The sequence below is a fragment of the Pygoscelis adeliae genome, unplaced genomic scaffold (genome assembly GCF_000699105.1).
Source record: "Pygoscelis adeliae isolate BGI_AS28 unplaced genomic scaffold, ASM69910v1 Scaffold74, whole genome shotgun sequence".
NCBI lineage: Eukaryota > Metazoa > Chordata > Aves > Sphenisciformes > Spheniscidae > Pygoscelis > Pygoscelis adeliae.
This window is the reverse complement of record NW_008824665.1, coordinates 2,596,812-2,610,932: the sequence shown is the minus strand read 5'-3', so window position 1 is coordinate 2,610,932 and position 14,121 is coordinate 2,596,812. Positions and strand designations below refer to the sequence as shown.

General features: G+C 41.8%; 1 protein-coding gene across 1 annotated transcript in view; it reads right to left on the bottom strand.

The window, feature by feature from the left end:
- The window catches only part of VWA8 (von Willebrand factor A domain containing 8), a 201,097-nt gene extending 187,160 nt beyond the window's left edge, over positions 1–13,937 (bottom strand). Inside the window, exons 1-2 of the mRNA XM_009322841.1 lie at positions 13,883–13,937; positions 2,244–2,321 (exon numbers count right to left, since the gene is read on the bottom strand). Of these exons, the coding sequence (XP_009321116.1) occupies position 2,244 (1 nt within the window). The 5' untranslated portion in view covers positions 2,245–2,321; positions 13,883–13,937. The remainder of the gene's footprint in view (positions 1–2,243; positions 2,322–13,882) is intronic.
- Positions 13,938–14,121: the final 184 nt, after the last annotated feature.

Sequence of the window (14,121 nt, the reverse complement as noted above, 5' to 3'; positions counted from 1 at the left end):
CATCCCTGGAAGTATTTAAAAGACGTGTAGATGTGGTGCTTAGGGACATGGTTCAGTGGGCATGGTGGTGTTGGGTTGACAGTTCGACTCGATGACATTAGAGGCCTTTTCCAACCTTAATGATTCTATGATTCTATGATGTCCTTACTTCATGATCAAAATGAGAAAATAGGCATACAAAATAGATTATGAAAAGCAAAAATCTATCATTTAAGATGCTACAAAAAGTAATAATACAGAGCAGCATTTCTCAACTGGTTGGCCACATTCCCAGGGAACTCACAAGGTATGGGAAGTGTCATTACAGTCTAAAACAGAAACCCTTTCCTCATGGGCTACCCTGTAACAGCAAGGGCTGACACATGGCATTGGATACCTTTGGTACCTTGGATCACCTGGTAGGAAACCGTCACAGTGTGATGCCTACTGGGGTATGGGAATTAAGCAGCCCACAATCCAGATGCAGATCAATGACCTGGCCTGCCAAACTACTGGCAGACTTCACACTAGTCAAAGACTGAAAGCAAACAAAATCCTCCTCTCTATATTGCTCTCTGAGCAACCTGATCTAGTTGAGGATGTCCCTGCTCATTGCAGGGGGGGTTGGAATAGATGACCTTTAAAGGTCCCTTCCAACCCAAACTATCCTATGATTCTATATTCCTGCTACACCTCTCGAAGGACAAACATTTCAGAAGAAACATTGAATGTCAGAATAGAGTTAAGAAACAGTAATCTAAACAAGTCAATAGTAACACAGGTCTACTATCCCACAGTTACTACAATATCAGGAATCACAGAAACACAGTTGAGGTTGGAAGGGACCTCTCGATGTCACCTTGTCCAATCCTCCTGCTCAAGCAGGGCCACCTAAAGCCTGTCTGATGAGCTGAAGTACTATTGCCTACGAACACAATAAAAACCTTCACACAACAGCTCCTGCCCTTTCTGATACTGTACCAGTAGCACCCCCTGTACACCTGTAACATCCCTCTTGCCCTCAGTATCTCTCTCCCAGCAGTTACCTGCCATCCTGCCAGCTGTGTAGTGGCAAGTCTACTGTTGATATTATCAATGCCATCCTTCTAAAAGAATAAACAAAACCAAAAAAACCCAGTGCCCCAGCAGTTTTCTTGGCGTCTGCTTCAAAATGTCATGGAATGAATTTAGACATGTTGGAAAGCAAATTCACTTGCAGTGAATGACTACACTCAGTTTCCAGCTGTAGAACCTTGCAAGCCCAGCAGTGACAGTCACTGGGAGTTCTCAACGCTTGGCCCTGTCTAAGCGTAGTATAAGACTTACATACCCCTTCAGAATGTCATGTGTGCTTGGTTTTGGTCTGAAAATTTATCTGGGTGGAAAAATCAGTTGTTGGTGGGGGTTTTTTTTTATTTAAATTTCGGACATCCAGCAGCCTACATATGAAAGTGCTGAACAAATGGCAACTGATCATTTTGGATCCTCAGGAAATAGTTGGCCTGTACTGTCTTAGGAAATGCCACAATAAAAACATGATTCACTTGCTGATCCAGGGTGCAAAAAGAAAAGCTCAAGAAGCAGGTATTCTCAACAAACAAACAGGAAATACAGATGGCTGCATATCTGTGGCATTTTTAATAAGGTATCAAAACATAATGCGAATTAATTGGAAGTACATGTATGCGCATTGTTAATGTGCATAATTGGCTGTGTCTTTTCTAAGCATTTGATAGCATTTTTATCACTATGCAATTGACTTCTCATTAACTTGATGGATTGCAAAGATCTGTATGTTTGCTGACAACAATAACGTGACAATCTGGGAGTACTAAATATTACAGTAGAAAAACCATACATCTGCCATACAGCAGAAAACTCCTAGGACATATAATCATGTTGCAATTGTATGATAATTTTAAACTGCCAGTTTTATGACCAAACAATTTGAGATTACTGTATTATTTTTAGAAGCAATTGCTGGATGAGACCCCGTTTGAACAAAATATTTAAACGTACACAAATGATCCTTTTACTGTCCCACTGACCAATGGGCCAAGTTACATTCAAAGTTAAGAGGTTCCTATATAACCAGCTGAACCAGAGAAACAGTAAAGAACTCAGCAAAGATAGCCTTCCCCAAATTGCATGCTTTTTCAAAACGTATTTCTTAGATAATTTCAGTAAAGTCAGGATGACTTGCGTGAGTAAAAGTTTTTTTAATAAAGCCTTGAAATTCACTCAAAAAGAAAGCAGATTCTTACTGTAGTTCTGTGGAACAAGTTCTGGGTTCTTCGGTGATTTGAGTTTAAAAGACACATCTCCAATAGTAACAGTATCACCTAAAAAAGAGAAAAGAAGTCTTTTAGTTCCCAGATACTTTTTAAGCGTTTAATGTCCTTATATTAAAGTTTAAATCATAGGCCTGCTGTGGTAAGGCTGACTGCATGGCCACAAAGCAGCCTCTAACATGTTTGAGAACTATTAGTTTACTAATCAGGCTTTGCTGCTTTTCAATAGATCAGGTACCGGGACAACTTACATTTAATTAATATTCCTTGACTTTTTTCTTTTGTTGCTGTTGTTATAACCATAACTTACTTTGTTGGGAGCTATGGAATTCAAGCTCACTGTAGAACCCCATTCCAGCTACCATAGTTGATTTATTGAAATTAAAACTTTAGCATGTTTGTCAGCAGAACTAGCAGTGAGAAACACTTGTAGGGGTGATGATTTTCCTGAGTTTTCAAGCAGCCTGAAACAGTATCTGTTGGAGATATAAAACCACATATTCATGTCAGTGGGCCCTTCCTGCACTCTCTGACTGTGTGGCTGCAGAACCTGGCACCTTTCCAAGGTTTGAGAGGTCTCAAGCATTTCTTGCTCTGGATTTCACCAAAAAGAGCACCTGGCCATTTTATTTACTGGTCTCTTACTAGGACCTGCTTGTCTTATCTGTCTTTCTGTAACCACAGGCTTGAATTAAATTGCAGGGCATGCCCTGTATACTTTCTCGTGGAAATCAGAAGTGAAATCTAGTTTGCAGCCAGGAAATGGGCGAGCACCAAGGCGGCGGTGGTCACACAGAAAAACAGCACAACACCCAAAACCTGTGAAGCCAAGAAAATGAGCTGCAGACTGGTAACAAACTCGAAGTGTTTTTTTTTCCAAGAGACCATCTGGGCCATGCAAATAAGTTCACAAGTATTAAGACCATGAAACTAAGATGACTCTAGCAAAATGATGTTTTTTCCATTACTGTTGCTGAAGATAACACCACCTCCGCTGCCCAACAGGCGCTGTAGTGCATGCATGAGAATGGAGAGGATTACTGGAGTAAGACTGCTGCACAGGGGTGCAGTTCTGCCACAGCATTCTGATTACACTACCTTTCCATGAATCGAGGCCAATTTTTTTGGAACTGTTTCTTGTGCTTTTCTCAGAAACGAGATGTAGAAAGTACATAGCCCACGAACAAGATCCAACTCTAAAAATCCTTTTGTGGATCTGCACCTTGTCCTACTCCATCCAAGAGGACCCAGTCTACGGTTGCCTATCTCCAGCACTGCGTAAGGAGTCAAGGAGTTTGGAAGACCAATGCTGGAACCAGAGGGGGAGATGCTGAAGAAGCAGCTTGTCCAGAGGCAACTAAAACTCCTCCATACATACAGCAGCTCTCCTTTCAGTCAGCAGTGACTCTAGTTTTGCCCTCAAATGCAGTTGTCTTCCAGCATACCCAGATGTTACTGCTCATCTCACAGGACTGAGAATCCCCCGGTTCTGACATGACTCACACAATCCATGGGAAAGGTTACCCATTTAGGACTAAATTTATAGCAGTCAGAAGAGATACACCTACAGCAACGAACAGGAAGCGGTGAAGAAAGTATTATAGCTGATTTCCTCCCAAATTTAAGGTCTTAATGACACTGAGACTGGGATTCACAGCCTGACATACATGCCTGCATGTGGGTCTTTATGTTGCTCCTGAAATCCAAATAATCAGCCCCTCAGTTTTTCCTTAAAATATTGGCAGAGGGCTGTAAGCTGGTGGTTGTTCCCGCATTTTACGCAACAATACAGTGCTTCAATGGCTTGCCAGAAAGTGGGAGACTTAGGCAACAGTAGTACTGCCAAATAAAAGGTGGCCAAGGGTTCATCCCTGGTCCCAAGGACAAGCAGCACCAAACAGTTCCCACACTCCCTGCTAGAGCTAAGCACCCTTCTCTGGCAGATCTGTGCAGAAGCCAAGAAGTGGAATGGTCGCAAACAGAGCTGGGGCTAAGCTAACGATTAGGCAGCAGTCTACAGCTTTAGCTCATTTCCTGGCCCTCATTGAATTTGCAGTTCAAATGCACCTAAGAGTACTGTGCCCTCTTCAGCCTGGAGCATTCAAACTCACTCCAAAAAGAAGTCCCACAACAGCTTAGGGGCCTGGTCCCCATTCTGGGCACTGTTATATAACTTAAAGAGTCACTGGACAACAGACACAACCACTGCAGGGAGTAAAATCTAGGCTTTGGCTCTCCCAGGGTCTTGCCCACTTCTCTAAGTTTTAAAGCAAGAAAAACTATTTTACTGGCTAAGCATCATCTCCCTTTCCCTTTCTTCTGCTGCAGCTCCAATCACTCTTTCTCACTGTGGAACAGCCAAAGGATTGACCAAAAGTTGATGATGCCTCCAAGTTGATGAAAACCTCCTAGGAGCCCACTGCTTCCTGCAAAAGCTGACACCTCTCTCATTAGCTCAACTAGGAAGAATTTTAACATTCTAAAAAGAGCAGGTTGCCTGATATATCCTTCGGAAATTAGTGCCAGTTTATTTTCTCACCATTCCCCAGCCAACATGCAATGAGACAAGAGTATATGACTAATTAGCTCCTAGCATAAACCACCTCAGCTTAAGTTGTAAATACTCTTTCATGCATACAGTCTTCCAAAACACAGTAGGGACAAGATGCCGAAACACAAGGTGTCAGACTTTTTCAATACATTGGAATCATGATGTCATCTACAGGAGAGAATTTTAATTGGCACAGTACTGAAAAGCCTTAGCTGATTTCCTGTACTCCCTAAAAAAAACCCCCACAACCGAGCTTGGTCTAGGTGAAAAATGGAAAATGCATCTCTTCTGGTGGTATTTATGTCAGTCCATAACATGCTAACCCTTGATCAACACATCTAACCATGTCCAAAAATTCCACAAATATTCCAGGCATCAATGGACTCTACAAACTTTCATGAAAAATGGGCTGGGAGGGAACTATATGCAAGATGCGGAGAGAGCTGAGCACACAAAATCCCTAGCATACAGTCAGGGCATTCAGCTTTTAACAGGTTTGTTGCTGCCTAGAGACAAATGTTGCCTCCAGCTTGCATCTGTCCAAAAAGCAAAAATATTAGCAGTGTTTAATAGAACTTTAAGCAACAATAAACCAAGACAGCAGAGCCTATTTTCCTAGCTAAATGAGCACAGGGGGGATTAGCCCACTAAGCTTATCACACACTTCCACCTGGGCTATATTTTCTTGTCTCATTTGTTTCTTCTGTACGTGTTTAAAATCTTACATTTGGTTACTCCATTTCCACTGCATTTCCAAACTCTTTGAACAGAGATGTCATCCTGGACAGGCTCTTTCCAGTGTTTCACCAGCTGGCAAGGAACTGACAACAGCCTGCTTGGTAAAATGGTGGTGTTAAATCAGCAAGACTCATAATTTGAGAACATGTATCCCAAATTACTTGACTCCGCTGCAAATTATGGAATAGCCCATGAATACTCCAACCCATCTCACAAGCTACTACCACGCTATTGTGGACAAAAGCTATACACACAGGGTTTTGCAATGGAGACTTTGTAGCCTATATCAGGCTTGCTTAGGAAAGCAGTGAAGATGTGCCCCGGTTTCTTATCTCCCACACAGAAAACAGTAATCTTAGCTACCACAGTCTTTGGGGAAAACAGTGGGATACAAGCAGTGCCTGATGTACACAGAGAGATATAGCTGCTGAAACAAAACAAGTGCCAAATAAGCCAGAATCCAAAAAGTAAGGGGGACGTCCCATTCAGGGGGCAGACAACATACAGACAAAGCAGGTCATTTAAGAGCCCCTGCAACGTGGGTCAGAAATTAGCAGCACATAAAGATTGTGACCCAATAACAGGACCCTGAAGAGACTCTCTGAAACAAGGAGATATGAAAACAGCCTCAATACATGCAACGAGCTCTTCCTACTGCATCTGGAATAGACAGGTGTGAATTGCACCTCTGGCAAAATGGCAATTCTCACGTGCACATACAGCTATCCAGAAACTGCAATGCACTGAACCCGATATGCTCTCTTCTTTAGAGCTAGACTTTAGACAGAAAATGGTATTAATACCTAAATCTGCTTCTTACTACAACTGACAAGGGCTCTTCAGGTGAGCAGGCCTATTCCTTCCACTCAGTCCACTGATAGCTACTGAATAGAAAGACACCACCTCCAGCTCCAAGCCCCTGAGCTGCAGAGGAGGCATCTGGAGGCTGGGAGAGCACTTTGGCAGGGCACCCCTGCATGAACACCCTGTGCTTGTATTCTCCCACATATCTCCTACTCATTGTTCTCTGATATGGAATAATAGGACTTGATGGACCTTTGTTCTGACCCACTGTGGATGCTTTTATGTTATAATCTCAGTAAGAAGGCTTCTTGAAGATGCAGCTTTATTGTGCACTTGGCACCTTTGACTGGTCTTCTATTAAAAAGCTAGTATCACACCAACTATCCCTCTTCTCTTCTCCCCCTCCCAAGAAGAGACTATTCCCTAATCCTACTAGTTTTTCCTGTATGTTGAGAAGAAGAAGCCACTGCTGTTTATATTATTTACAGCAACGCTGGTCATATCTGAAGATAAATTGTAGTTGAGATGCAATCTGTTTAAGAACTTAAGAAGCACAAAGAAGTTTTATTTCTCCTACTCGCCATTTTTCTGGTGAAACAACACCTTAAGAACAAAGAAGGAAATTAATAATTTGAAGTGGCTATTTTTTAAATAAAGAAATCCTCCAGCAAAAGAAAACACCCTGCACAGAGCTATACGTGTGTTTAGTTTTTTGAGTGCACAACAGAAACAGTTCCAATCTCATGTGTAAATCTTTATATTATCAGGGTTTTTGTAAGACACTACAAGGAAGCTTCAGGAACGTTGAGGTTTTAGGTGACTGAAATTATTGCCTTTTGGCCTCTTCAGTCCTGAATTTATGTGAGATTAACACACTCCAACAGTCATCTTACTGTATTACACATTCACTTGTACACAGACCATCTATCTGGTCTCAAAAGCCAGTAACAGCAAGAGCATATTAAAACTGTGAAGGTGCTAAGCTCTGCTAACATTAATTTCTGTGTGATAAGATCACCCCTGTTAGAGGAAAGTTCAAAATCTGTATTATATTCAAATGTATATTTCCAGGTCTTAATTTAATTCTAATGTGAAGGAAAGGAGGGAAAAAAAAAAAATGCTTTTAACTGATATTTATCCAGCACATTTCCATTAAGGCACAGAAAAGAGTGTCGGCCCTCATCCTTGAAGAGCCAACTTATTTTGAAGAAAAAGAAATGACGCTTCCCAGGATTCAGTTTTTCTTTTTCCTCAACTTCTCTGAATACATTATTCAGACAAAAAAAAAAAAAAAAAAAAAAAAAAGCAGCCCTATCTACACAACTTACTTATTTCTCTCATTTCGTACCAGCTCTTACTGGCCATCTTCATGGCTGCAAACATTACACATAGTCACTGGGTAACACTGAAACCTATTCTGCGTCTTATATCGGTACTGGCAGCCTCCCGAACACATGAGTATGAGGGACAGAAACCCATTCCCTGCACTCCCTAGGCTTGCTCCTTGACCACCACTGCCTTCACATACAGATGAGGTGGAGCTCAGCTGCTGCCGACAGGACGCTGCAGACTGACAGCTGCTGCTGACTGAAATAGTTGGATGTTTACACAACAAAACCCATCTCCTATCTAAGCAAAAAAATCCACTTAAGTCACCCTTTTTTTTAATGAGCAAAAGAAAGAAAGTCTTTCCCTCTAAGAAACCAAAATAATTACTTCAAACATAAAATTTGAATATTACTCGATTTCTACTCAACATTATTGTTACACCTTCTATTTTTCTAATTTTCAGTTTTGAAGCTAATGCTTGATTTTTCAATTGTCTACTTTAGGCTAACGATTCTCTTTACTGATTAAAGTCCAAAGTGTCCTTAAAACAAAATCTTGGTATTTACCCCAGGAATTGAACTTTTCCTCCATTTTTCTGCATTAGTAGAAGATCAACAACATGAACGTGGAATCTTATCTGACACCTGGTCATGTAGGAAGCTTACAATAATTTCTTAGCAGAGAGCTATTTTTCGTTTGGGCCAATAGCATACCCTGAAGGTAGGGAGTCTGATGATGCTCAGTTACAAAAATGTTATGATGTGAAAAGTCAGTTTTAAATATGTTTAATACCACATAGACTTGGTATAGGAATTTCAGAATATCTCTTAGTAATATGCTTAATATGTCAAAGAAGTGCTAAGCTGCCCATTTCATCAATTACCAAAACGCTTTAGAAATACCGGTCACCTTCTCCAACTTCCTGCTCAACATCAGCTTACCACCAAGACGAGATCTGATGAGCTGTCAGACTAAGTCTCAAAAACCTTCAAGGATGGATGTGCCACAGCCCTTCTAGCCAACCTCTTCCCCTGCTGCACTACTCTCCTAGTAAAAAGGTTTGTCCTATTGCCCAGTCTGAGCCTCCCAAGCCCCAATTTGTGATGACTGCCTCTTGATATATTATCCGCCACTATTAAGTGGAGTTAATCATTTCTGTAATTATAAGTTGCCCACAGATTTCTCCACCCTTAGGCCTCTCCTTGCAAACCTAACAAGCCCAGATCCCTCAGCTTCTCCTCGCCATCAGGTGATCTAGGCCCCTAACAATTCTGGTAGCCCTCAAGTGGACTCCATCAGTTTCTCAATATCTCCCTAGAACTAGGGAACCCGAAACTGGACACAGCATTCCAGACAGAGCCTCACCAATGCTTTCTAGAGATGAACCCTCCCTCTACCATTGCCCACGCTCCTCCTAATATAGCCCAGTCTGTGGCTCACCTTATTTGCTATGAGGTGTCGGCTCATATTTGACCACACATCCACTGCAACCCCATAGCCTTTTCAGCAAAGCTGCTACTCAGCCAGTCCCTCCCCAGCCTGTAGTGACATACAGCAACGCTTAAGTCCGGCAACAGAACTTCATACTTCTTAAAATTCTTGAGGTTTCTGTTGGCCCAGTCCTCAAGTTTATCAAGGTCCTTCTGGACTAACGATGTGCAGTTTGTCAGGTGGTAGGGATTTTGTCCCTACATACTAAATAGCACTTTTACACTCCTCTTCTGTTGTCTGTCCTTATTCCCACTTTTGTGCTTATGCCCCTTTTTGTGTTTTAGTTAATTGAGAAGTTCCTTGCTTGGCCAAGCAGGCCTCCTGCTGACATACCAGATCTTCCTGAAGTTTATCAAGGTCCTTCTGGACTAAAGATGTGCAGTTTGTCAGGTGGTAGGGATTTTGTCCCTACATACTAAATAGCACTTTTACACTCCTCTTCTGTTGTCTGTCCTTATTCCCACTTTTGTATGCCCCTTTTTGTGTTTTAGTTCATTGAGAAGTTCCTTGCTCGGCCAAGCAGGCCTCCTGCTGACAAACCAAATCTTCCTGCACTGTGGAATGGTTCATTCCTGAGCTGTCATTAAGTTTTCTTTAAAAATCTGCAAGCTCTCCTGGGCACCCTTCTTCTTCATAGTTGTTATCCAAGGGATTCTACCTACCAATCTCCTGAATAGGTGAAAGCCTGCAGTTCTTAAGTCTGCTCACCTTCCTAATTCTGCTGCTCACCTTCCCAGCCTTCCTGCAGATCCACAACTCGGTCATGTTATGGTCACTGAGATCCAGGCTGCCATCTATGGCCAAACCGGCCACAGTTCTTCCCTACCTGTGAGCAGCCAATGAAGTGAAGAGTTATCCCTGACCAGGCTCTCTGGCATGCACATTAGAAAATTTTTACCAACAGTCTAGAAACTACCAAGAGCACAAGCACAATGCCAGATTGCCCTCCTAGCAGATGTCTGGATGGTTGAAATCCCCCATGAGCATGAGGGCCCATGAGTGGGAGGTTTCTGCTATCTGTCTGTAGAAAGCAATATCCACTACCTGCTCGTAGTCATACGGTAACAGATGCCCACCACATCCCCAGTGTTCCCTTTCAAATCTTCCATGGCCAGTGCTACTTATGTGAAAAATTAGCTCACAGTGTTTTAAAACTGTATGAAGATTTCTGAAGTACAGTTTGCTTGGTGCAGAAAAGCCAGACTATCAGTCTATTCTAAACTGAGCTTAGGTATCAAATGCATTAGTATAATTTCAATAATGTATTTCAACTAAAAAGAAACTACAACTGAAAATCAATAGAACTGTTTTTAAAACTTCCCATTTACTGAAAAGATAACCAAAATAGACAAAACAGCTTTAAATTCACTATGGCATCTGCTACGCAACCATCCTGACTCCCTGAGTTTGCCAAGCAGGTTCAACTTCAGCCTTACGTATTAAAATGGGCAGGACTTGCAGAACACATTAACACGTATCAGGACTGTAACAGTTGCTAAACAGGAAAATTTAAATTTTGAACACCTGACAAATATTAAAACTCAGAAGCTATTTACTGACATCTACTCATGGGAACAACCATGAAACCCTATCGAAGAGTGTACAGAAGCTTATCTGCCTGACAGCTCATCCCTTTCTTCCAGCTATATCAGTGTGTCTAATAAAAGACACTATTTTTTTGCCACCAACCTTTTCTCTCTTACATGTTAGAATAATTTTAAATAACTCAGGCATAACTCTGCAAACTTTCACAACAACTGGCTTTGAAAATTCCCATCTCCATTTGCTGCCTCCTCAGTTGTGCTGACGCAACAACTGTTCGTAAGGCCTCGCCGTAAATCAAATCACTGGAATCGTTTCAGTCACCACAATGCAGCCCCCTAAGTACAACTACGGAGGCAATGAACATAGAACAGAAATGTTAAGAGGAAGATGAAAGAAGTCTCTTAAATAGGTTTTGCCAGTGAACAAAATATCGCCAGAACCACACTCCCAGCTGTCAACATGTGAACTTCAACAAGATAATGACACAGGTAAAGTCGGAAAAGGGAATGTGCTGGAAAGCATTTACATCCATCATCAACCAGTCCTTTAGTCTTTGGACAGTGATAGACCCGGAAAAAAACCCCACCCGAAAACCCTTCTAAACACATGGTCCCATTCATAGTCTTCTTTCAGATTATAAATTTTTGCCACAATCACTCTTAGATCCTGTACACTGATGATTAACATTACAGGATCCTGAAGCCTGATACAGTTTTCACAACTGACTGTGTTATACTCAGCAGATACTCTTGTATGTATTACTGAGATCTTTTAGGCTTTAAACACAGGTTTGATTAGGAACTGGGACTGACCAGGTTTTGGAAAGCATAGGAAGTGAATCTGGACAGGCAGAGCTGCAGAAAGCAGTGAATGAAGTTAGTTTATATTTTGGTCTACACAAGTAACAAAGTGTAAGTTGTTTTATGTACATTGACTAGCAAAGCACACGAGAGACCTTCCTTTGCCCGTACTATCTGACTGGCAGTGATTTTTATTTTTCCAGCTCTTCAGTTTTCACCAAATTCAGTTAGTTCCCACCAACCCCTTAAAGCATCTCTGATATTGTGTATTCCATCAGATTTTTTCAAAAATTTCATATTACATATAGATAGATCCAAATAATTAAACGTCAGTGAACTGTTACGTAGAACTTCACTTTGTTCAGCTCATACTGTGTTTAAAATAATAATTCATCACAAATAACGCTGCAGTCTACAAAAACTTGATTCTTTTCAGTCTTTTGGAAGGAAACATGAAACCTGCATTGAAAATTAATCTGATAGTCATCCTTCCACAACATTTGTTCATATAAATTAAGTTTCCCTCATTAAATAAATTGTGCAAACCCAAACCCTTCCTAGATATTCCCCATTACCCTTTAGTCACTGAGTGCCTCTGTCTTTCACTTTGAGATTTCTCTTAAACTTTACCACTAGATACTCTAGCAGTTCTTCCACAGCCCCAGTGCACGAGCAAGCCATATTTGCATTACAAAGACAGAGCTGGAAAGCTAAGCATGGCTCCTTCACATGTAACAGGACAAAATCAGGCAACAGTCTCTCCTTTACACTTAAAAGGTACCGTCACAGACAGTAAATCCGATCTGGCAGGGATGTCAGATCCGAATTACTGGGTAGACAACACTTGACTGTTAACAGCCTCCGGCCTTTCCAGAAATATTTTCTTTATCGGTAGGGAAAAGACATGTCACCTCAGCACTGCTTACAACAAGACTTGTAATTACAGCAGCTGCACAAAAATAGCAAAAACACGTATTGCACACAAAATTTCAGACCACCTCTCTTTGTAACTTCAGTAACCTCAGAGGAGTGATAGGGCCTGCAAGAGCACATGCAATCATCTTTAAAATAAAATTAATTAAAAAAAACACAACAAAAAGCAAAAAATAAATAGTATTCCTAATACCAAGGTCCCAAATTCACAGAAGCACAGGAAGCACTATAATGAATGAGATGTCTCAGGTGCTGGGAGGTCAAATATCCCTAATATTATCTCTTAGCCTGCCTTTAATAAACTACAAGATTGTCTAGAGCTTTGAGATTTAAATCTTTCTACCAAAACTAATACCACCATTGATTGTAACTGGGAATACTATTATTCATATACACGTACAGTGTATTCATGAATATTGCTAAGTTACACCCAGTTACATTCCATATCACATGGAAATTATTAAGTATTTTTAGTAATACTGCATTTGCTACCATTTTATTTTGCTGAATTTCTTCTTGTTCTTAAGCTTACTCATCCCAACAAAGGGCTGAAAAGTGCTGAGCTACCTTCTTCAGGGGCTTGTTTCACACATTGTTCACTTGTGCCCTTTTATTCCTATTTGTTTTAAGATAAATAACCCTAGGTTTTTTAGTGCTTTTCACAAATAAAATATTTTCTATTCAAAAATTCTTGAAGGAATTTTATGGTTATCAATTCCTCAAAGCTTCCTTCTTGAGAAAGGAAAGGCCTTCTTCTTCGAGAAACCAAACACATAGTTAAAGAAATGAACTGGTCAACTAATAAACAGTTTAAAAAAAAATAAAAATGGAGATAAATGGTATTAAAGGGGTGTAATTAAGAGCTTTAGCAAGTACCCCACCATCAGAATCACTTCCTGTCATTCTATCTCCCTAATTTACAGCTGCTCATCACTCGCTCTGTATTTAGCAGCTTTGTTGCTTTTGGCATTCATCCACAAAAGTGCCAGCTACCACAGGCATATGTCACCTTTTCCAAATGCCACTTCAGCTCTGCACAGGCCCGTCATCTGTCTCAAAGGTCGCCAGAGGATATTCCAGGACAGTTCAGGTCATCCTTCCTAGCATGTGCAAGCTCAAGGTCAACCCCTATCTCGTTACCGTACGGCACAGGCACACTCAAACATGAATCCGCCTTGGCAACCCCTGACATGGATATTGGTTTGCCTTAGTGGAAGGTCAAAGCCACGCAATGCAGAAACAGAAAGCACTGCAAGACGGTAACAAGCCGGTTGATGGAGAAGAGCAGTTCTCACAGGTACAGGCTGCGGGGCTGCTCCTTGCTTCACGGCGGGTGAGACACTTCGAAAGAGAAGCTACGGAAAGCCACGCTAAGCGTCCCTGCGACTGAACTCTGCCCTTTCCTCTCACGCAATACTCACGAGCATAAGAAGGAACAGGGACGGCAGCACAAACTGGACAAACCAGCAGCCCATAAGGTGGTAACCTGCCTCCAGGCCTCCACCGGGCCGCCTGCCTGAGGGGAGAGCGGGGCTGGCCGCATCCCCGGGCCCGGTGTCACGGCCTGGGGGTTGGCCGGGGCGAGGGAAGCCAGGGGGAGGCTGTAGGGAGGCCAGGGCCGGGCCACCCCGGGGGACCAGGGGTCGTTACCTGAGCCGTG